The 24230-nt window shown below is 46.1% G+C and overlaps 2 protein-coding genes across 11 annotated transcripts in view; one reads left to right on the forward strand and one right to left on the reverse strand.

Annotated features, from left to right (window-relative positions):
- The window catches only part of LOC114511481 (zinc finger protein 345-like), a 447937-nt gene that overhangs the window by 285157 nt on the left and 138550 nt on the right, over positions 1-24230 (forward strand). The gene's annotated exons all lie outside the window — the stretch shown is intronic.
- LOC114511072 (zinc finger protein 530-like) overlaps positions 12432-24230 on the reverse strand; it is a 568693-nt gene continuing 556894 nt past the window's right edge. For 2 of the 7 annotated variants that reach the window (XM_036013453.1, XM_028529704.2), the window contains exons 2-5: positions 19531-19619; positions 18682-18930; positions 16491-16617; positions 12432-15398 (exon numbers count right to left, since the gene is read on the reverse strand). In XM_036013453.1, coding sequence (XP_035869346.1) covers positions 14095-15398; positions 16491-16617; positions 18682-18714 — 1464 coding nt within the window. In that variant the 5' untranslated portion in view covers positions 18715-18930; positions 19531-19619 and the 3' untranslated portion in view covers positions 12432-14094. The remainder of the gene's footprint in view (positions 15399-16490; positions 16618-18681; positions 18931-19530; positions 19620-24230) is intronic. The other 5 variants (XM_036013457.1, XM_036013455.1, XM_036013456.1 and 2 more) reach the window with 3 other exon arrangements.

The following is a 24230-nucleotide window of genomic DNA, read 5'->3' on the forward strand; positions in this document are numbered from 1 at the left end:
GGAGGGGTGTGCAGGGTGGAGGAGAGTGAAGGGGGGAAATGGGACAACTGTAATAGCATAATCAATAAAATATATTTTAAAAATAATATTTGAACAGTAAAATGACAACAAACTCACAGTTATTAATGAGTGAACCTAAAGCAAAAACAAAAACAAACTAAGCAAACAACTAGAACAGGAACAGATTCACAGAAATAGAGATCACAAGGAGGGTTATTAGCAGGGGTGTGGATGGGGAGAGAGGGGGAAAAGGTACAGAGAATAAGTAGCATCAATGGTAGGTGGAAGAGAAACAGGGGGAGGTTAAGAATAGTATAGGAAATGTGAAAAAGATGATAAAAAATATGTACACTAAAATGACAACAAACTCACAGCTATTAACAACCGAACCTGGAAAAAAAAGACTAAGCAAACAACTAAAACAGGAACAGAATCACAGAAATGGAGATCACATGGAGGGTTATCAGTGGGGGGAGGGGGAGGGGGGGAAAGGTACAGAGAATAAGTAGCATAAATGGTATGTGAAAGATAGACAGGGGGAGGTTAAGAATAGTATGGGAAATGGAGAAGCCAAAGAACTTACATGTACAACCCATGGACATGAACCTAAAGGGTGGGAATGTGGGTGGGAGGAGGTGTGCAGGGCAGAGGGGAATAAAGGGGGGGAAATGGGACAACTGTAACAGCATAATCAATAAAATATCTTTTTAAAATATATAACTCATACTACTTCATGAAGCCTAGCCTACATTTTTTAAATTTTAAGTGTATTTTATTAATTATGCTATCCCAATTTTCCCAATTTTCCTCCTTTATCCCCCCTACCCTGTACCCCCCAAACCTCTAGAATTCCCCCCACCTTAGTTCACATCCATGGGTTGTACATATAAGTTCTTTGAGTTTTCTGTTTCCTATACCATTTTTTACCTCTCCCCATCTATGTTATCACCCTGTGAGGGCACATTCCTGGGTTGGAGGCCAGGTCCCCAGTTGGGGACATATGAAAGGCAACTGATGTTTCTCAAACACATTGATCTTTCTCTCTTCTCTTCCACTATCTCTAAAAATAAATAAATGAAATCTTTAAGAAAAAATAAATCAATGTTAAAAAAAGTACTGTAATGGAGGGAAATTCCTGAGTTTAAGGCCCCTGGGTAGTCTATCACTTCCAGGCTTATAGAGATTGCTGGAAGCTATTTTGTTTGTACTTACATACATTTTCAAGAATTGTTGATTTCATCTTTTTCTGAAAGGGGAAAATCACCTGGAAAGACCCACGTTAGAAAGAGATGTACAGTCTCATGGGAGTACGATGAATCCTCAATGTTAGGAGTATGGATAGATGGGAGCACAGCATAACTGAAGTTGTTAGTAGCTGCTTAGGACAGGTTGAGACATCTGAACTTTTCTTTGAGAAAATTATGGACAGCAAAGGGATTCAATCTGGTGAGTTCAGAAAGAAAAATGCTGTGATAAGGTACCTTAACAGTAAGTTTGTACAATGCAGCAATCAGTCACACAGTCTAGTTACTGTCAGCTTACTCACATTTGTAAAGATTTGGCAATTTCTCCTGCTGTCCTCAGTGTGGACCCACTAACCTAGGTCATGAGGCCCAAACATGACACAGATGAGGCAGAGCAGGAACACATTTTTATATAGTAAGAAAAGAGTGGTTTTCCCTGTGAAGGGAAAGAACCAGAATAAGTCATCCCAAAATATGTCACTTTGGCACATTGATTATTTTAAATTCAAGGCATTTAAGATACTGCAGTCACAAGAAGGACACTGACTCCCTTCCTTATGGAAAACAGGAGATAAAACTCCCACATGAATGGTACCCTCCCTGAAGCAGCAGGAGAGAAGCCTTATCAGTCCAGAGTGAACATCAGAGAAACTTGCAAACAAAACATTAGTCCCTTAGGTTCCTCCCATATATTTATTTATCTTCCCAGTTTGCCAACCTTGAAAGCCTAAGACTGCTTTTCTTTCTCCCGCCTTTTTTCTCCAACTTGCTTGTTCTTTTCTGAAGATGCTATACATGCTGGAATCCTGAGTTGCCACTGTGAGTGACTTCTGACTTCAATTCCTTCTGTGTGACATGGGCTCCACATATTAATACTGTTTTTCTCTTCAAATTTTATCAAATATTTACATGAACACAGGAGCCTTCCCAAGAGAATGAAGATGTGAAGGAATGACCAGGCCAGGAAACTTTATACCCTTTGGACAATCAAAATGTGTCAATTTGTGAAGAATTGATGACAAAGGGGTTTTGGGTTTGGACTGTGGGTAATCCGTAGTGAAGAAGTAGTGAGGAATATAGGAAGTGAGTTTAACAAGGTTTGTTGGTATAGATTACTCAGCCCCCAGTTCTCCTGCCCTCCCTTCATGTATGTGGTGGCTAAGAATGTCACCCAAGTATGAGCTGAAAGTGTGCAGTACCTTTACATGGAGGATCCAAACTCTAGTGAAGTGATGCAGCTCACCTACCTGCCAACCTCTGCTCTGTGGGCAGATTCTACCATCCCTATTACTGATACCAGGGTTTTCATATTCAACAGTTAACCTCTCCTACCATGAAACAATTAAATAAACTCAGTCTTGGCCTGGGAAAAAAATGTCTCCCTTACCTCTGGGAAGGTGCTGCTCACCTGGAAGTTAGATTACCAAACTGAGAGTAGGTTAGTTCATTGCCCATGGCAGACAGAGGAGGCAACATCTGAGGCAACCGGTCTTTTCCCAATGAGAAGGGAAATTGACCAAGCAAACAGGGGCCCATTTACATGGTGCCTTGGTGTATGACCCAACAATTAACGCTGGAAGGAACAGGTTTTTACTTACAACATCCCAACCTTGGGGGTGTTTAGAGCACTCATGCTCTGAGCCCTGTTTTCCCACGAGACTCAACACTTCCCCTGTTCCCCAAAAGGCTATAAATCAGAAACCCCCCCAAATTCACCATGTTCTTATCTGATCTTAGTCTGGCTGTCCAAACAGTTTTGCAGCAGCTCTCTTCTTCAGGATGTGGGGTACATTGTCCTCAGCCTCCATGTAATACTCCAGAAAAAGCGCAAGTCCCAAAAGTCCAGACAGAGTCCCAGTGTAGCAGGTCAGCATCTTGCAAGGAAGTCCTTGTTGGCTCTGGAGTCAACTAGAGCAGGCATGATCAAAGCAGCAGCATGTCTTCCTTCTTACTAGTCCAGGCCCTACGGCCCGACTACAGACTACATAGCTGCTTGCTTCTTACTAGCTCTGGCCGCACATGGCTTAATCCCTTACTACAGTGAGCATGCCTCCTTTTGGACTACTACTCCCTGCATGGCTTAATTCCTCCTGCAGGGCTGCAGCATCACAGCCCTTCTTTCCTCCTGCCCTCCCAAAAAGTATGGCTGAACATCCCTCATGGTGGCCCGCCCTTAGTTTTTAAATCCTGAAAGTCACCTTACACCTTTCACTCTGTGCCTCAGCACAGCCATTAGCATAGCTACCAGCTTGTCATAATGCAAAGTATCTTAAATACTATCATCTGCTCTCACCTAAACCCCAACCATGTTTGTAGGGGCTTTCTTCTATATTGGGGGGAACCCCCCTTGCTCCACACCCATTCACAAGACCAGGCTCAGGTCAGTCTTCCCCAGTGAAAACTCAGAGCAAATTTAAAGGATAATGGTAATGAGAAACTACATATTTATGAATTCTATTTGGGAGTCTTTTTTTTTAATTTAAATTATTTTATTGTTGTTCAATTACAGTAGTCCCTATTTTCTCCCCACCCCTTATTTGGGAGTCTTGATTGGACAGTCTTGGAGCCAAGTCAAGTAAGGTATGAATGGGAACAGTGAGAGCAAGCATAAAGGAATTCCAAGTTGGCAGGGCCTGACTGGGTGAGATCTAGATGCCCTGCGGAGCACTAGGCACCCCTGGCTTCTGAAGACTGTTCTTGGGGACCCGGGCTGCACACCAAGATTCTGCCTAGAGATGAATTTGAATCTTGGCCCCTGTCGGGGTTAGTTTTTCACTTTGGGCATCTGCGTGAGCCTTAGGTACAGTCTGATCGGCTCAGTCTGGTGGTCCTCGGGAGCGATGAGCACACCAGGTATTATCTCCTCAACAGCAAATAAAAACAAACAAAAACTGAGAAGGAATAACTGTTACGGCCTGGTTTTACTATTACAGAATAAAAACGATTCATCCGTAGTTCTCCCAGTACTTGCACGGTTTCAGTTTACAGTCCCCCACCCGGCAGCAGACAGGCGCCCTGGAAGCTCGGGAACCACTCGTGCGGCTCCGGGAACCCGTGTCCGGGCCTCCAGGGAGTTTCCCACGTCCTCCTGGCTCTCCGGGAGTCGAGTGGGGAGTCTGATCCCTGTGTTAGGCGCCCTCCTCCAAGGTTGCCGGCAGCCCTCACCTGCGAAAAGGAAGAGGAGGCTGACGCATGTCCCGGTTGCTCTCGCCCGGGATGCGCTGGGCTCGCGTTCTCCGGGGCTGACCTAATTCGCGCAATGAACGGACACGCTCTTTGCTCTGCCCGTGGCCTCTCCGGTCCTAACCGCTGTGGGCCGTGCAAGGGAAGCGCTCCGAGGTGGACTGAGACAACACTGGGTGTCCGGGCGTCCCGCAGCGCAGCCTCTTCGCCTCGAGACCCGGAACCTTCCCGCTGGCATTCGCCTCGGTTGTCTGGTGGCCGCTTCTAGATTGTTTCCTCCCTCCGAAGCGCCCGGGGAAATCCATAAGGGAAGGCATTTGGTCGCGTTGCCCGAGGCAGCGTCCCAGGAAGTCGGCAAAACTAGCAAATTTGTCCCGGTCATGCCCGGACATTGGTAATTCATCCATTCTCCAAAGATTGAATCTGCAGGCTTCTGGGGGAGTGACCTTCTCCGAAATCCCGCGTGGATGTTGCGCAGCCCGGACCGGTCGAACTGCGCTCGCTGGGAACGGGCGAGGGTGTCCGAGGTCCGGACGCCGGCACACTCGGGAGATGGAGGTTGGCTTCGGTGGTGCTGCGAGGGTTGTGCAGGGTGCCACACGCTCTGCCAGGGCACGCGTGAGTCTCGACCGACCGTCTTACTGCGTCTTTCTCAACTTTTTCGAGCCTCCATCACGAGATGAAGATTGGCCCAGGTCATTCGCGAAGCTCCAGGCAGTATACCGGCCACAGTCTTTTGTGAGGCGCCTCTGCGAATTTAATTTTTAAAGTCACCTGGAGACGTGGACGTTGCCCTGCCCCTTGCTGGATCACCCAGCTCCTGCACTCTCTCTAACCACATTTAGGGGTTGATCAGATTGCCTCAGTAGCTCCAAAGACAGTGGCCATGGAGTGGCATGGGGGTAAATCAGTGGATGGGCCGCGGTTCCAGAAGGCCCCCATGGCATGTGGACCAGCCCCGTCACCAGCTGTGGTTCCCTAAATTGCTATTTTCTGCAGGCGGGGTAGGCAAAGGCATGCCACTAGCAAAGAGGTTGACTTGTTCGAACTGACAGGGGCCGCCAGGCTTGACCAAGACCCTCCATACGCCCGTCAACACTGCTGGAGAAGCCCATCAAGGCCTATGCACCACCAGTTCCCTCGTTGGGAGCCCAGGCCACGGTATCTTATCCGGGCTCCAGAGTCCGGTGGCGGCCGGGCTCTTACGTGGTGTCGCGCACACCTATTCTGGGTACAACCCAGACGACCCCACCTTCCAGTCTCCGTGCTGCGTGTCATGCGTGCTCCGGGGGGCGTCGGCCCCCCTGGCCTGGGAAAGGATCGGGGAGGCCGACGCACGCCCCATTTGCTGCCCCCAAGATCTTCACCATGCTTCGCGAACCAATCTGGGTGGTCCTCGCACTCTCCTGGGCGGACCTAACAAGCGCGGACGAGGAACGGACGCTCTGCTTGTGCTGCCCGCGGTCCCTCTCTCGCTCTTCCTGCTCGGGGCTGGGCAAGAGATATCCTCCCAGGTGGACCGGGACCAGAGTGGGTGTCTGGGCTGCAGACTGGGCGACCACGCCTCCCTGCGATTGGTCCACGTTCGGTCACAATGGTGGTTGTCGGGCGCCATCTGGTGGTCGCTTTTAGATCGTTTTCTCTCTGTGGGCTCAGTGAAAATGGGTTAAGAGGGTTTTAGGCTGTATTGCCCAAGACAGAGTTCCAGGAGGCCATTGGCGCTAGCGTGATCAGTCTGTTTCGTAGACGCCTCATCTGTTCGCTGGAGATTGTACTTCTGCTGGATTACTAGGGAGTGAGGATCTTTGCCAACTGGCAGCCAAAGTTTGGGGCCGCCCAAACGGATCTACCAGCACCTGCTGATGTCCCTTTGTCTATGGTCAGAGTGAAAGGGTGTCCCATGCTGGCCTGCTCTGGAAGTGGGGGCCGGACTGGGCCGTATGTGGAGTCACAGGTAGGAAGTCCCTCCTCAGGAGGCCCAGTCATTGAAGGGACCTTCGTGGAATTTCTTTTAAGTCCATGTTCAGAGATACGGAGGAGCGGGCCATGCCTGCGAAGGTGACCAGGGAGAGTAGGGTGTTCTCTGCCGGGAAGCGTGCCTCCGCGGGTCTCAGGCGTCGGACACATCTTTCTCACCAGTATTTGAGTACTGCTCCCGGAGACGTGTGAAGGGCACCCTGGCCCTGCTAGCGAGAAAAAACGGAGGGCACAGCCAGTCCTCCAAGCAAGCCCCTCTTCCACCACACTCACAACCATGTGCCCCAGGAGCTCCAAGTATGTTTGATGATATGGTGTTGGGGGCAGCGGGGGGCGCTGAATGGCTGAATGGACCACTGTCTCAAGAAGCTCACTTGACCTGTAGACCACCCTGTTTAACAGATGCAGAAAATTTTCACCCCGAAATTATTGTCTACTACTGGATAGGCAAAGATGCACTGATGATTATGGCCCTAACAGGTTGGCTTTATGTCCAGGGCTCCAGATTTAAGCTTGACCAGCCACCCAGCTCTGTCCCCACTTGCCAGGGTTGGCCACCAGGCCTGCACATTGACTCTCCTGTGCCCCAGGCCTAGACTTTCCGGTGTCTCCAGACTCCAGGGCAGCAGGATTCTCAATTGGACCCTCACTGGCACAGGCTCCCAACTCGCAGATTCTGTGCTGCCTGTTAGCTGTCCTTTTCTTAGGGTTATTGGCCACACTTGCCTGAGAAAAGGGGAAGCAAGACTGACAACGCCTTTCCAGTTAATGGGCTCTCTCAGGGCTTGCTGCGCATTAATGATCCATGGGGTACACTGTCCTGGGGTGGGCCTAATCCTCGGAGTTCAATATGAACACGGTACTCTGCTGGCTGTGGCCAACATTCACACCAGTTTTTGTCTTCCTGTGCTCCGGGAAATGGGAAAAGGATGGGATTTGGCCATGGTGACTGGGGCAGAGTTTCAGCAGTTTCGGCACTATCAGATTCAGCCCAGTTTACACCTGCATGTTGGTGTTCCATCTGTTTGCCAAATATAGTACCTACAGGTATATGGGAGAATTGACCATCGTTGCAATTTCTGGCCTGGGTAGGGGACCATTAGGACAGGTCAACAGCTTGGTCCACTGGAGCCAAGTGGTACTCAGCAGGAAACATGAGAGGGTGTGGAAACTGGCCAGGGCCTTACATGGAGTCCCAGGGAGGGTGGCCATGGGCTATCGTGGTCTCTCAGAAGAAAGGAGTTTATTGGAGTTACCTCAGTTAGAATTTTTTTTAAAGTCCTCATTCCACATTATAGAGCTGGACCTAGCCCATGTAGGCAAAACTGGGAGGGAACAGTTGTCCTAACTCCTGCAACTCAGGCCCCACCATGGTGCTGCCAGGAAGCTCAAGAGCCTGAGTGGAGAAGTCCTTACTGAGCCATTCCATGGCTCAGACATACAGTGTGGTCTCATTGACCCTACCCTGCAAATTCAGACATGTGTCAGCGATGCATCCTTCTCTCAGGTTGTTGGTCACCCTTGCCCCACACAGCATTTCTGGTTGCTGCCCCTTGGTCATCCCCTTGGAGCTTTGCATAACAACTTGTGCTCTGACAGGCCCAAGTCAGTGGACCTTGGTGATGTCCCTGGTGGGCAGATGCACTCTGTTCACTTCCTCACGTAACTGCTCTTCTCAGCCTCTGGACAGTGCATGAATAGCAGGGACGCAGACCTGACTGATCTCACTGTCCCGTGTTGGGCCTCAGGATGTAAGTGGCCACGTCTACCCAGGGAGAGGAGGCCATCCCACCAGGTCCTCTGTGGTGCCCATGGAGGCTCCAGGTCATGCCTCGTTTGCCCAAAGATGAGCAGGGGTGTTGTTCTCGTTGCAATGACCCCTTTGGGCTCCCACCTCAGTGGGGAGCAACAGTGCATTCTTTGAGGGTCCCTTGTGTCCTCAGGCAGGAGCAAGTGTTGTATTGAAGCTACTGATGGGTCACCCACATCTTTGGATACTTTGGTTTTCAAATGTTTAACTTTGTGGGAGTGTTTTAAGTATATTTTATTGATTATGTTATTACAATTGTCCCAATTTTCCCCCTTTATCCCCCCTCTACCCTGTACCCTCATCCCTCTAGCATTCTCCCCCCCTCTTAGTTCATGTTCATGGGTTGTACATGAAAATTCTTTGAGCTTTCTGTTTCCTATATCATTGTTGGCCTCTCTCCCTATTTTATGCCTACCAATTATGCTTATTCCCTGTACCTTTTCCCCCCATTCCTCCCCTCCCCGCTACCCACTGAAAACCCTCCATGGGATGTCCATTTTTCTGATTCTGTTCCTGTTCTAGGTGTGTTTGCTTAGTTTTTGTTGTTGGTTGTTTTTTTAGGGTCATTTGTTGATAGTTGTGAGTTTGTTGTCATTTTACTGTTCATAGTTTTTTATCTTCTTCAATTTCTTAAATAAGCCCCTTTAACATTTCATATATTAATGGCTTGGTAGTGATAACTCCTTTTATCTAGGATGAACTTTATCTGCCCTTCCATTATAAATGATAGCTTTGCTGTGAATAGAGTAATCTTGGCTATAAATCCTTGCCTTTCATGACTTCAAATACTTCTTTCCAGCCCCTTTTTGCTTGTAAGATTTCTTTTGAGAAATCAGCTGATAGCCTAATGGGCACTCCTTTGTAGGTAACTCTCTCCTTTCCTCTTGCTGCTTTTAAGATTCTCTCTTTATTTTTAATCTTGGGTGACTTAATGCCAATGTGCCCTGTGTGTTCCTCTTTGGGTCCAACTTCTTTGGGACTCTCTGAACTTCCTGGAAGTCTATTTCCTTTGCCAGATTGGGGAAGTTTTCCTTCCTTATTTGTTCAAATAAGTCTTCAATTTCTTGCTCTTGTTCTTCTCCTTCTGACACCCCTATAATTCAGATATTGGAATGTTTCAAGTTGTCCCAGAGGTTCCTAAGCCTCTCTTCATTTTTTTTTTTAAATTTGTGTTTCTTCATTCTGTTCCAGTTGGATGTTTATTTCTTCCTTTTGTTCCAAGTCATTGATTTGAGTCCTGGTTTCCTTCCTGTCATGGTTGGTTCCCTGAATATTTTGCTTTATTTCACTTTGCGTATCCTTCATTTCTTCTTTCATTTTGTGACCAAGCTCAATCAATTTTGTGAGCATTTTGATTACCAGGGCTTTGAACTCTCCATCAGATAGGTTGGCTATCTCCTCATCGCTTAGCTCTCTTTCTGGAATTTTGGTGTTTTTTCTTTCATTTGGGCCATATTTCCTCGTCTCCACACACCTGTTATGTTGTAAGGGGGCGGGGCCTTTAGGTATTCACCAGGGCAGGGCAACCCTCTTGCTGCACTGAGGTGCTGCCTGTACGGGAGGGGCTAGAAAGGGAACAAATCAGCTCACCTGCTCGGCTCTAACCCCACTTTCCAACAAACACTTGTGTGAGACTGGGAGTTTCTCCCACCCTTGGCAACCCCTGCCATAGTCCCAAGTCAGCTGTGAGTTTTGGTTTCCCATAGTCCGAAGTCAGCTGTGAGTTTCAGTTTCCCATTCAGTCAGCCCCTCCCATGGTCTGCCAATTTGCCCTGGGTTCTCTCCTACTGTCCATCTACCCATCTCCCTCCTACCAGTCTGGTTGGTCTGGTTGACTGTTTCTTTAATTCCTTGGTTGTTGGAGTTCTGTGCAGTTTGATTTTCTGGTACTTCTGGTGTTTACTGATTTTAGATTGGTTGTTATCCTCCTTTTGGTTTTTCGTGGAAGCAAAGGGTTTCTACCTGCGCCTCGATCTTGGCAGGAACCTAACTTTGGTTTTCTTAATGAAAACGCTAATCACAACCATGTCTTGGGCTGGGTAGCGGACACCAGTGTGGTCTTCTGGCCCCACTCTGGACACTCAATTGTCAGGAGCCTTTGTGTTCCACAGGCTTAAAGGAGGGGCAAGCCCTGGTGAAGACCCTAAGCCTGGCCTTGAGGCCAGAGACACTCCTCAGAACATAACCACCAATGTGAGCGATCCAAATTGCGCATGCGCAGAGCCCTCCTGGCGGGTAGGTCTGACCATCAGTGATTCTGAGCTGGCCCACGCAGCCGGGCCCAGTTCCTCATAACATGCCAGGAGGAGACCCATCGCACCCCAGACAGCTCCTCTCCCACTCCACCCTGAGCCACAGGTACAGGTAGGACTGCTTCACCTGCAATTGTCCACACAACATGACTTTGGAAGACACCGGGGTGAGTGGGTGAACTACAATGGGTGCTGGAGGTGCAAGAGGTGCAGAAGCCCCAAGCGTTATGGTGGGGGCGGGGGTGTCCTCCCAGCTTTTCCGTTGACCTGGTTGCCTGTGAGGACTTTCCTGGACCCCTCCCTGTGGCCTGCCCAGTGTGCCTCTCCCTGCCATCCCCTCTCAGGGCAATTCCAGCTATCACAGCTCCTAATGATCTGCTGTGAAGTGTCTCAGACCTGACACCATCCCACACAATTAGTGAGCAGCACAAGATGTGTTGTGTATACAGTAAGGGGTTGGCTGCAGGGCGGTAGACTAAGCCCAGTGAGATGACTTATTACTGGGGCCACCTGTGCTGGGCCAAAAGCATCTTGGCTGTGTCTCAGTGAATGAGGCTCCCCAGTGCTTCCCTCTGGTGCTGTCCAGCTGCTAGCATGGTTTTGTGTCCAGTTTGAGGCATGTGGCACCTAGGCTTTGGGTGGGCTTTCCCCAGAAAGCATGATGGCCTCAATGGCACATGCCCTACCTTGAATCAGCCTCACCTAGGGCAAGTTTTCCCTTTCTGTGTTGCAAGCACACCATGGCTGAATGTGTCCCCTCACTAGCTGCCAGGATGCTATTAAAAAGCATGCCCTCTGGCTCCCCATGTTCCTCCAAGCCCATCCTGCCCAGCAGCACCTGCTTGTCCCTGTGGAAACCAAGAAAATTACCTACTAAGAGCTCCAGGTGACTAATAAGTCAGTTAAAAGCAAAGTCTTAGCAGATTTTTCCACAGGGGCCTCTTGTGCAAAACGTGCTTCAGAGACAAGTCTTCTGCCATCTGAAGCAACCATTACGCAGTTTCTGTCTTTGTATTCTGACCAACAGGTCTGAGGCTTCCACATCATCCTAACCCCTTCCCGTGAAGACTGTTTCCCCCAGCTGAAGCCCAAACACCAAATGGGCCAGAACAGGTGGAGCAGAATCCAGAGCAGAGCTGCCTAGCTGAGGAGGGGCTGCCTTGACCCTGGGCTTAGCTGATAGCTCTGCTGTCTCTATTGCACTGAGTTTCATTCACTATGTCCCAAATTGGGGAGTCTTGATGGAATTCAATTGGTGCTGACGACCACTGGTTGACAACTCAAAGATGAAGCTGCATGTACCTGCCCCAGGAGTGGTGAGACTGCAAGTGGCCCATTTCATTTATGGGTCTCTTGGACTTGGATGATACATATCTGGTGCTAATACATGTGAATGGATGCTGAAACGCTCCATCTACCACCTGGGGGAGGAAATGCTCTTCTCTCTCAACCTTGTCAGCCTTCCCCCACTGGGGGCTTTGGAGACTATTTGAGAACCTGATTTGTAACCCCTCCTAACAGCAACCCACTGGAATATCTGTTCTATCAACTTTCAGTGGTGTTCATGATGCTGATCATGGTGCCCATGGCTTGTGACTGGGAAAGCAACTTACCTACTCTGGATCAAAGGTAGTGGTGAAAAGAATGCAGAACTTTTCTGGCCCTCCTATCATTGGAACTAGCCCACTTTTTAAGTCCCTTGAAGACCAGGTAGCAAGCCTGGTTGCTGCCACCAACTGCAGAAATTCCAGTTCCCTGTCATTTGCCAGGAAGAAGTGAATCTTCAATTTTGGTGAACTATGCACAGTCTTTGGTGCAATTTCTATACTTTTGGGAAATGCTGTTTTGCCATCTACAAAATCACAGTAACTGCTGAGAAGTATTAACTGGGCCACTTTATGATTCCAACAATTTGCTCTAACCAGCTTCTGTTGGCTTATAATATGTAATGCTGATATGAAAAAGTCACTTTTATCAGCAAAGTTTATTCATAAAAAGCAAAGAGTTTTGTAATTTGAGAAGGAGAGGAACATTATGGGGGGAGGAAGCTGGGAGGGATGTTTTGGAGAATAGGGAGAATTCAGGGGGAGAACTATTTCTCACTGCATGAGTGGCTGGAATAGTTGATTTCTTGGAGGACATGCATTTACAATAACCTTGAAGTTGGAAACAAGTCAAACATCCTCCATTAACAGATTTAAATGTAAACAATTTGTATACATTCAGAGTATTCAACAATAAAGTATTTCATTGACATGTATGAACCTCAAAATGAGCATGAAATCAAAATTTAAAACCTCTGAGAGCACTTTGACTTGAATCATAAAATTTTATAAAATACATAATCTGTGAAAGTAACATCAATCCCTAGTTGCCATGAGAGCAGAGGGAGATTTTAAAAGGGCACAAGGTGAGAATGAGAGTTCATAGTTGTTCATCATGATTTTGATTTTATGGATGCATGCCAAAAGTAAACAAAGAGGTGCAGTTCCTTAGTATGTAATAATCATTCACATGAAGTCTGGATCCCCCTACTTTTCCATAAACAGGCTTAGAAATGTTGACTCATGATTTGGGGGGAAGCACAGCCCTGTCTCAGCAGCAGGAAATACTCAAATGATCTTGTTTGCCAGTATTTCCTGACAATTGCTTGGCTGGGTCACAAAAGCTACATCCCTGGTCACCCTCCTATTTTCATCATTTTTCCTCTGCAGCACTATGTTCCAATGAAACAGTGCAGACACTACTATAATAACCAAGGCTGTATTTGCTGACAATGGCCTCAGCTACAGGTCACTGAAATGTGTGGAGGACACATGCTCTCTAGTTCCCCTTCTCACCTAATGTTTTGATACAAATTAGTTTCAGTCCAGCTCCTGCAGTCTTACTAACAGCAGATAACTCTAGACATGAAAGGCACGTGATTCCTTTGTAAGTACCTGGTAAACAGCTCCCCCGCCCGATAGTGCTTGGGATATGATGTGACATCTTGGCAAAAGGGAACCAATTTATACTTGCCTAAATAAAGCACTGGAGGTTGTCACAAATTTTACCCTCCTTCTCTGGGCTAACATCCAGGGTATAAACAATGACCACAAAGTGCTGTAAGTCACTCTTAAGAGGCCTTTAGCAGCAATGCAAGTTAGACCAGAACCAGAAGGCGGCAAGCCTTCTTTTCAAGCTACCATTATCCAGCCTGATCTCAGTCAATAAAACTGGATCCAGACTATGCCCTAGTCAGAAAGGAGGTAATGAATTCCCCCCTCCCTCTGAGGTGGTCTGTATAAGTGAGGTGGCTTGTGGCAGAGGAATGAGTTCAGGCAAGGGAACCAGCAAGGTAGAATACACAAGGCTCCAAAATTCTTTCTATGTACGAGGAACTCAGGGTCAGAATCTCCCTACTGTAGACACTGAGACGCATAAAGTTCAACTTCATGCAGAGGGCTTCCTAATGAAAAAAAGTAGCACATTCCCTGAGGCAAATCTCAGGCTTTTCTTCTGTGTGGACTTTCTGGGGCCAAAGGACATTAATTGTGAAACTATCTTATCTCTAGGTTAAGTTGTCATGTTGAATTGACAGGAGAGCAGTGGCTGAGAAGTCTGCTGAAGCCAGTGCACATTCATGAGGTTATCTGGTGTGAAGCTTTCTGTGTTGAATGATGTGTGAGCTCTGGCTAAAGGATTTCCCACATTCCCCACACTCATAAGGCCTTTCTCCTGTATGAACTCTCTGATGCTGAATGAGGTTGGACTTTTGGCTGAAGGATTTCTCACACTCACCACACTTATAAGGCCTGGCTCCAGTGTGAATTCTCCGGTGTTGGTTGAGGGTGGAGCTGTGGCTGAAAGACCTCCCACAATCCCCACACTCATAAGGCCTTTCACCAGTGTGAATCCGCAGGTGCTGAACAAGTTTGCACTTATAGCTAAAAGATTTTCCACATTCGCTACATTTGTAAGGCCTCGCCCCATTGTGAATCTTCTGGTGTTGGACAAGGTTGGAGCTCTGACTGAAGGAGTTCCCACACTCACCACACTTATAAGGCCTAGCTCCTGTGTGCACTCTCTGGTGTTTAATCAGAGTGGAGCTATAGCTAAAAGATTTCCTACATTCCCCACACTCATAAGGCTTCACCCTATTGTGAATTTGCAGGTGCTGAACAAGTCTGAGTTTGTAAGTGAAGGCTTTGCCACACTCACTGCACTTGTACGGCCTGGCTCCAGTGTGAATTCTGTGGTGTTGAATGAGGTGGTAGCTTTGGCTGAAGGATCTCCCGCACTCATTGCACTGATAAGGCCTTGCTCCCATGTCAGGTCTCTGGCAATCACTAATGGGGGAGCTTTGGTTAAAGTGTTTCTCATAATCATCACAGTCATGACTCTGAGGGTGAAGCTGCTGATGCTGAAAGAGTTTGTATTCATAGCTGGGTGGTTTGCCATAGTCACTGCACGTGTAATGACTTCTCCCACTATGAAAAGCTTCCTCGTCCCCACACATGAAACTGTTTGATGACTTTGCCCCTTTCAAAGTGGCCTGATGCTGAAGAAGACTCAACATGGCCAGGAAGTCTTTCCCGACTGCGCCGCAAGTGAAGGTGAGGGGCTTTCCTGACATCTGGAATTTGCAGCTTGTCACAACTGAAGCTGTGTCCATGTCCTGCTCAAGTGGCTTCTCTTCATTGTTCTTCTGGTGTAGGTTTGGACTGAACCAGGGTTGTTTGCCACAGGCCTCACAGGTGTGTGATTTCTGGCCAGGATGTGACCCTGGGTACTCTGTCAGGTACAAAATGTCTCTCCCCACCAGGATGCACTTCTCACAGGGGTGATTCTCCTCAATGGCTGGGTCTGGATTTGGAGTCAGGCTTGGTGATGTTTGTGCTACAGAAACACTCTGCATAGAAAGCGCCTCCTCCTCCATTCCATACCAGGAACCTGAAAGCAAAAGGCTGGTGAGTACGTGCAGACTCTGATGGGGGAATAGCCCCATCACAGATGTGTATGAGAGACACCAAAGAACTGAATTCAGTGGATTGTTTTCAGGTGGGTGAGAGAGGCTGTTCTGTACCAAGTATGGGAACTCTAAGAGCCCCAAGAAGTAGGGGGGGTAGTCCCCCACTTACTCTTTCCTATGGCCTTCAGCGGAGTCTTGGTTGTGTGCGAGTTTATGTCCAGGCCAAGGCAAACCTGGTTGGAACTAGCTAGAATTGGTGTTCAGAGATTGGTTGAAAGATATGTGCAATCCTTGTAATATTATGTGTGAGGTCACTGGGGCAACCGAGGACCAGAATCAGGGTAGAAATGAGAACTGGGAGAAGTGTCAAGAATGGGGAAGGGCAGGCAGACACGAAGGGGGCACTGACATTGGTGGGCACAGGACAAGCTCCTGATGTGAACACACCCTACCCTAGCTGCCATTCACCGTCATGTCTATCCTGTGAGGCACCTAGGACTCTTTACCTGGGGTTTAGGAAAAATTGGGTGGGACCCGCATGATAGGAAACCTAAGGTGACACACAAGGAACTAGCACTGGCCCAGAGCAATTCTGCACATAATAGACAACAGGAGACAACTAAATGTTACAAGGAACCTCAGAGGAATCTTGTGAGAACAACCATACACAGGTGTTAAGTGGGGAGAAACATCATATAAAAGGTAGGGAGAATAATCCGGGCTGAGCTGCCAGGCCTGGCCAGTTACCCAGCCAGGGGAAGGGCAGACAAGGCCAACTGGGGCAGCACACTTTGGGCTCTAGGTTTTCAATCAGTCTACCTGGCCAGGGAACTGGAAGGTAAGGTCCAAGGGTGAGAACAGCAGCATCCCTGGGAGGAAAAGCAAAGATAGCGCCTCCAGTTGGGTGCTAGAAATAGCAGGGTACTTTGTACTTTGTACATAGTACTTTGTACTATGCACTTTGTAAAGTACTGGTATGACTGTCTGAAACCAATACAGTAACAATGAACATCATATCTAATTTTAAAAGATGGAGGCTAGCCCATGCACTGGTGTGGGGGGTTGAGTCTTACCCAGAGATATAACGAGGGCAAAGTTCTCCAGCATCACGTCATGGTACAGGCATCGCTGAGTCTCATCCAGGAGCCCCCACTCCTCCCAGGAGAAGTACACAACCACATCCTCAAAGGTCACACGGCCCTGCCATGAGGTGAAGACATGAAACAACAAACAACCTCTCTGCCAAGGCCCTACAGTAAAGCTACCCAACTCAGAGATACCAAACCCTCCTTTTCATGAAGTGGCCCAAACACAGACACCAGCCATGCCTCTAGCCAGGCGATCTCCCTGAAATGTCCTCCCAGGTACACCCAAATATACCCTTAACCTTCACCTAAGTCCTTAATGTCAAGGGTCTGAAGCCACTGGCTCAAACATGCTTTCCATGTGCACCTCCTGGGCATCTGTTACCCATCACGTGGCATCAACAGTGCTCAGCACAAACAGGGCCCAGTGCTACCACAGACCTGGTGGACCCTCAAGTGCACAGTGAAGGCACCCTGTCAGCTTGGGATCCTTGCTTCAATCTCAGCCACCTCACATACACCCCTGGTCCTCTACCTATGTTGTATTGAGATCCCCTCACCAGTCAGCCCTTTTCTTTACTCTCTCTCTCATTCAGTCCTCAGCTATGTTGCTTTGCTAGGGACTACTGTAACAAAGTACCCAGTCATGCTGTATTAGAATCCATCTATAGCTTCATTTTAACGTAATTACCACCGTAAGGACCCTATGACCAACCACAGTCATGATGTGAGGTACTGGGAATGAAGTACTTTAACATACACATTTTTGGGGGACACAATTCAGTCCCTAAGTTCACAGATGAGCTCATCTGACAGCCTGACTAAAATAACACAGGCTCCACAAAAAAAATCCCCATAAAATCCTGGTGAGTGAAGAATAGTGAACAAGCCTTTAGGTCAGTCATCTGCCTCAACAACTCCTAGGCTTAATATCTACCTCCTGTCCATTCTTCCCTTGGAGGCCTTATTCACCTGCTAGATTACCCTCCTCTCCCCACTGAGCTGTATTTGACAGGCCATTCCTTCCAACCAAGTGCCCAGAAAGAGACCCAGACTTCATGCTAAACCTCTTCTTTCCAGCCTGTCAATAACATGCCATCTGAATTCCTCTTCCTGTGTGTGACACACAGCTCTCCATCCAGTCCACACAACCACTGCAACCTATTTGGTGCCTAATACTGAACCTCATCTCAAATTTGTAGACCTTTATATCCAGCTGCCTCCATTTAGTATTTTCTGAACTGTGTCAGACTCTTGACCAAAATCACTCCCAGTACTGACTGCTTCAGCCCAATTAAGGGAGCTCCCACAGCCCTAGCTGCTCAGACACGAAGTGTAGGACTAGGTCACCTCTCACCCCTCCCCTTCTGTTCCTTACTTTCCAAAAACTTCTCCTACTTCGATAGTTACAATTTACATTAACCTCACCTGGACCTTCTGGTAGCTTCCTCCCCAAGTATCCCAGTCTGTTTTCTGCAACTACTGGAACATGTAACTGCATGAGTGAGACCACCATTCTACTCCCACCTCTGTTCCCAGTGTTTTGCACATACTGGTACCTGTGCCCAGAAATGCCTCTATATAACCAGGCTGGATTTGATGCTTCTTCACGATCTCAGACCCAGGGGCTCAGAGAATGGCAGATGGAGAAGACCAGGACAACCCTATCCCCTAACTTATTTTGGCAGTCATAAAAATCAGGAGAGGGAGGATAGGAAATAGGCGATCATGGTGGAGTGCCCTGGGCTCTGGTCCCCTTTGTGCTTCTGCCCATTCCTGGACCCAAGAGACTTCAGGCTGATTGTCCTCAGTGTCACCTGTCACTCAACCTCCCTGTGCCACCTGCCATCAACCCTCTCTACTGTTCTTCCTGTAAACAGCCTCTTGACAAGCTTTCATCCTGTTTCTCCTTTGGTGAAATTGCTCTGGCTCCCAGGACCCTCAGTCAGCTATTTCCAAGAGTCACTCCACCTCACACGATCTGCTCCCTATAGGCAGAAGGTAGACCCCAGGTTCCTGAATCTTCCTGGCTCAGTCACAACTTGACATCTTTGCATGGTTGGCCCCTGTAGCGGATCACCCATGACACTTCCAGTCCTGGATACTGAGATCCAGGCTGCAGGACATAACAGGTGCCCACACCTGGGGCTGTAAGGTTCGGTGGAGAATGTACACTCACCTCAACCGGGCCCCTCAGTGCGGCCACTGCCATTGTACTCTGTACAATAAGGACAATGGCTCCTGCCCCACCTTCTCTGTCTGGTCGTCACATCCAGACTCTCTGAACAAGAAGCAACCACAAAGAAGATGATGGCAGTCATGGACCTTCATTGGCTCCACAGTCACGTTGCTCCACACAGGCTTCTCTGGGCAATGGTGTTCTTGCAGCTCTACAAGCCTCCAAGCTGAGTGGCCACAACAGAACCTCCTGGAACAGAGGGGAAACAGCACTGCCAGTGGTATCCTGGATACAAGGACAGGAGAGGACTACTCTGTCTTAAAGGGGCTGTGCCCAGATACCTGGGGAGTTGCCAGCAACTGATCACTTATGTGCATGTTTAGAGACATTACTCCAGCCTCCAGGAAGTAGCCAAAAGCTACCAGTATTAACCCTCAACCCCCCCGCAAGATTATAAAGCTCCAAACCACACTCCCAAACTATTTTTTTTTAAATCCTCACCCAAGGATATATTTACTGATTTTAGAGAAACACTGATGTGAGAGAAAACATCATTCGGTTGCCTCCAGTACACACCTCAACCAGAAATTAAATTCACAACTTTTTATGGTGCCCAGAACAACGTGCCAACTAACTTAGACACCTGGCCAGGGCCCTTCCCCCGACTTTTATATCAGCCCATATTATAGTCACATAGACAGTCACTGACACCAACTATGCTCACTAACTTCTATGGCTTCTGAAGCTGAGCCTACTAGCCAAAAGAACCTTGAGGATAGGGGAGAGAGTTTCTTCCTCCCTGACAGGATACAATAAGCATGAATGAGTAAAAAAGCCAAATGTGCTCACCAGGGTCAAGATGCTGCCTCTGGCTCTGGCTTCCTAGAAAGTTCTACAATGTAGTCTAGTGATGAATGTACAGCACTCACTGCTTATATCTGTAAGGCACAAGGACAACAGAGCCATTAGGCAAGACCATGATGCTGAAACACATTATATGAAAATCACAGACTTTTGACAATGTTTCCTAAACCTCTCAATTCTATCTAGAGTATTCCAGGGAAACATGCATGTCACTCTCATAAAAATGTGGGTAGATACACCAAGAGTTTCAGGATCCAATAGAAGAAATAGCAGGAGCTGAGAAACTGGGACAAAGTGTAATGACCTAGAACCTACTCAAGAGGCAAGTCATGCTGGGCAAAAGCCCCATGCCCGTCCTGTGTAAAACAGAAGATAAGTAGCATCCAGCAAACCTGCCAGCGCTAGATGATCCCTTTGAAAAAGAACCAATTTGTTAGCAAGTTGTTACCAGGGGCCCTATGTCTTTGGATTTCAACACGTGCCCACTTTTTGTTAAATAATTTTCAAGGATCCCAACCCCAGTCTGAGTGAGGAAGATAATGCCCAAATTTAAGTGTGTTTAAAGGCTGATTGTATTTGAGTCAGAGGAATGTAGTGACATAATAGCGACTCCACTATCACCACATAAGAAAATCATCTCAACTCACATAACAAATTCTTTCATAATTTCAAAGCTATTTTCTGTAGATCAGAATAAATCCTGCAGCATTGTAGTGGTGGATGTGCTCAATAAATTTTGCATAAAGCTGAACCTACAAATCACAATCTTACGTTTAAAAAAAACTATCACAACCCTAACCAATGTCGCTCAGTTAATTGTGCATCTTCCTACAAAGCAAAAGGTTGCCAGTTCAATTCCTGGGTTTCAGACCAGTCCCTGGCTGGGGGCGTGGGAGAGGCAACCTTGATCAATGCTTCTCTTACACATCAATGTTTCTCTCCCTCTTCTTCTCCCTCCCTTCCCCTTTCTCTTAAATAAATTATTTTTTTAAAAATCCAATTTAAAACATGGGCAGAGAGTCTGAATCAACATCTCTCCAAAGAAAACATACAGATGACTAATAGACATATGAAAAGACACTGACTGTCACTAATCAGAGAAAATGCAATTTTAAAACCACAATGAGGTATTATCTCACACCTATAAGAAAGGCTATAATCAATAAATCAACAAACAGTGTTGGTGAGGATGTGGGGAAAAAGAAACCCTTGTGCAATATTGGTAGGCAGGCCACAATTGGTATAGTCACTATGGAAAACATTATGGGTAGTTCCTGAAAAACAATTAAAAAGAAACTCGCCTTATGACCCACCAATTGTTACTTCTGAGAACATACCTGAAGAAACTCAAAACATTAATTCAAAAAGATATATGCATCCCTATGTTCACTGCATCATTACAACAGTCAAGATATGGAAACAACCTAAGTAGCCACAGATAGACACGGGATAAAGAACTTGTCATACATATATATAATGGACTATTACTTAGCCACAAAAAAAATGAAACCAAACACATAAAAACAATTACCATATGATTTCACTTTATATGGACTCTAAAGAATTAAATAAATGAACAAATAAGACAGAAAAAACTAGTAGATACACAGCACATTTTGATGTTGCCAGATGGAAGGGGCATTTCAGGGCAGAAAGTGGGGGCCGTCTAGGAAAAAAGAAGATGGGATAAAGAAGCACAAATTGGCAATTACAAAATACCGATGGGATTGTAAAGTACAGCAAGTACAGGGATGCCCAACCACTACACTGTAACCCTGAAACTAATATAACATTGAATATCAACTGTAATTGAAAAATTTTTTAATTTCTGAAAAAATTATTAAAATTTTTAACTCCTTGTGGGTGTTTGCATTGGGGGGGGGGGCGGGTAGGGTAGAAAAAGGGACAAATTAGGAGTATTTCTTGGCACTTCCAAAGCTGATTGAACTGTGCATCATAGAAGATTTGGTGCCTTGGCAGATATGGCCTGCAAACCAAAGGGTCAATGATTAGATTCCCAGTCAGGGCACATTCCTGGGTTGTGAGTCAGGTCCCCAGCAGGAGGAATGTTGAGAGGCACCACACATTGGTGTTTCTCTCCCTGTCTTTCTCCTTCCCTACCCCTCTCTCTAAAAATAAATAAAATCTTTAAAAAAAAGAAAAAATATAAAAAGGTTTGGTTATTTTGACTCAAGGTAATGTATTTGCTTAACACATCACACCTACAGAATGTTTTCAAAACCATTCCCAAGCTTGTTTTAATAGCCTGAGGCTAACTGGACATGTGTGTTTACCAGTTTTGTGTGCTTTCACAGCTATTGTTTCATTTGATCCTACTAACAGTCAGCTGAATGATACATGTTTGTTTTTACCCTTCTTTATAAGGAATAAGTAGGTTTTAAATATAGCAAAACATGTTCATAGTGCTAGAATATAGACGACTACCAGATTTTGTTCCCATTGTGTTTTCTAGTATACTTAGGGTTGCCTGACAAAACTTACCCATGTTTAATTTAAACTTCAGGTGAGTAATAACTAATTTTATAATGTATATTACATGGGACACATACTTTTAAAAATTCACTGTTTATTTGAAATCCACATTTAACTAAGTATCCTGTATTTTTATTTCCTAAAGCTGAAAATCCTAAGTATACCAATAATGCCCTATTTTTTTAGTGAGTATATTAATTTTATTATGTGAAAAGGTTATACCAGTTTCTTACTGCTGCTGTTACAAATTATCATGAGTTGAATAACTTAAACAATGCAAACCCAACCTGGTTTCTCCTTTTTTTTTTTTTTTAAATCTAATTTGTTACTTTTTTAAAGATTGTATTTATTTATTTATTTACTTTTTAGAGAGGGAAGGGAGGGAGAAAGAGAGAGAGAGAAACATCAATGTGTGGTTACCTCCCACGTGGCCCCCACTGGGGACGTGGCCTGTTACCCAGGCATGCGCCCCGACTGGGAATCGAACCCGCAACGCCTTGGTTCGCAGCCTGTGCTCAATCCACCGAGCCACGCCAGCTGGGGCTCTCCTTTTCTTTAGGATTCCATTTTGGTAGCCACAATTTCCCCCTAATTGCTTTTATTCTAACCACTCTCTTCAGATAGATTATCTTGGTGGAAGTAAAGTATTTTTTATTTATAGTAATACCTGAACATATTTAAAGAGTATAAGGTGGTGAGTTTTAGCAGATACCTGTGAAACTTCACCCCAGTCAAGATAGCGAACATACTCACCATCCCTCAAAAGTTTTCTCATAGCTCTTTCCACTACCATCCCCTCATCCAAACCACCATTCTCAATCAACTACTGACCTGCTTATGCTATGATAAAGTTGTATTTCCTAAGATCTTATGTAAATAAAATTAAGCTGTGTTCTCTTCATCTGCATTCTTCCACTCAGCTAAATTTAGCAATTCATCCATGTTTTTGCATATATCTGTATTTTATTTCTGTTCAGACTAAAGTGTGCCCCCAGACCCCAATGTAATGGTGTCAAGAGATGCAGTTTGGAGAGGTAATTAGATAGACGAGGTAATCAGCTGGGACCCTCATGATAAATTTAGTTGCAAGGGTGTACAACCTGTGGTTCAGGATGACTATGAATGCGGCCCAACACAAAATTGTAAGTTTACCTAAAACATGAGATGTTTCTGTTTTTGTTAGCATTTATGTATTTAATGTGTGGCCCAGAGACATCAAAAGGTTGGACATCCCTGGCAGTGCTTTTAAAAGATACAGCAGAGAGCTCTGCCTGGTGTGGCTCAGTGGATTGAGTGCTAGCCTGTGAACCAAAATGTTGCTGGTTCAATTCCCAGTCAGGGCATACATCTGGTTTGCAGGCCAGGTCCTCTGTTGGGGGTGGGCAAGAGGCAACAGACAGGTGTTTCTCTCCCTTTCTTACTCCCTCTTCTCTCTCTAAAAATAAATAAAAATCTTTAAAAAAATTTTTTTAAAGAAAAGATACAGCAGAGACCTTGTACTTCCTCTGTCTTTTTACCACGTGAAGACACAAACAGGCCATGTGCAAGACAGGAAAAGGGTCCTTATCAAGAGCCAAAGCATTTGACCTTGGACTCCTTAGTTTCCAGAACTGTGAGATAAATTTCTGTTCACTAAACCACCAGTCTATGGTATTCTGTTATAGCAGACTAAGACAACTATTTTTTCTTCCTGAGTAATATTCCATTACAGTGTTACAACAATTTATCTCATTTGAACATTGTATACAGGTCTCTGCAAAAACATGTGTTCTTATTTCCTTTGGATAAATACCTAGAAATGGGATCGCCAAATTGTATGAAAGATCTATGTTTAACTTTTAAAGACTGCCATACTGCTTTCCAAAATGGTTACACCTTTTCCATTCCTACCATCAGAGGATAAGAGTTCCAGTTACTTCCACATGCTTGGCAATACTTGGTATGCACTTACCACAAGTGCATAATGGTAAGTCATTATGGACTTAATTCTTAATTGTAAATTTTTAAATATATTTGAGATACTTATTCTCTGTTGGATATATTTTGCAAATATGTTCTTCTAGTCTCTGCCTTTTTATTTTTATGTCATTTGAAAAACAAAGTTTTTAATTTCTGAAGTTCCTCTTCTAGTCCCCAGAACTACAAGAAATTTGTTGTTCGTAAGTCACCTCACTTACAGTATTTTGTTACAG

The sequence above is a fragment of the Phyllostomus discolor genome, chromosome 12, assembly GCF_004126475.2.
Source record: "Phyllostomus discolor isolate MPI-MPIP mPhyDis1 chromosome 12, mPhyDis1.pri.v3, whole genome shotgun sequence".
In the NCBI taxonomy this organism is placed as follows: domain Eukaryota; kingdom Metazoa; phylum Chordata; class Mammalia; order Chiroptera; family Phyllostomidae; genus Phyllostomus; species Phyllostomus discolor.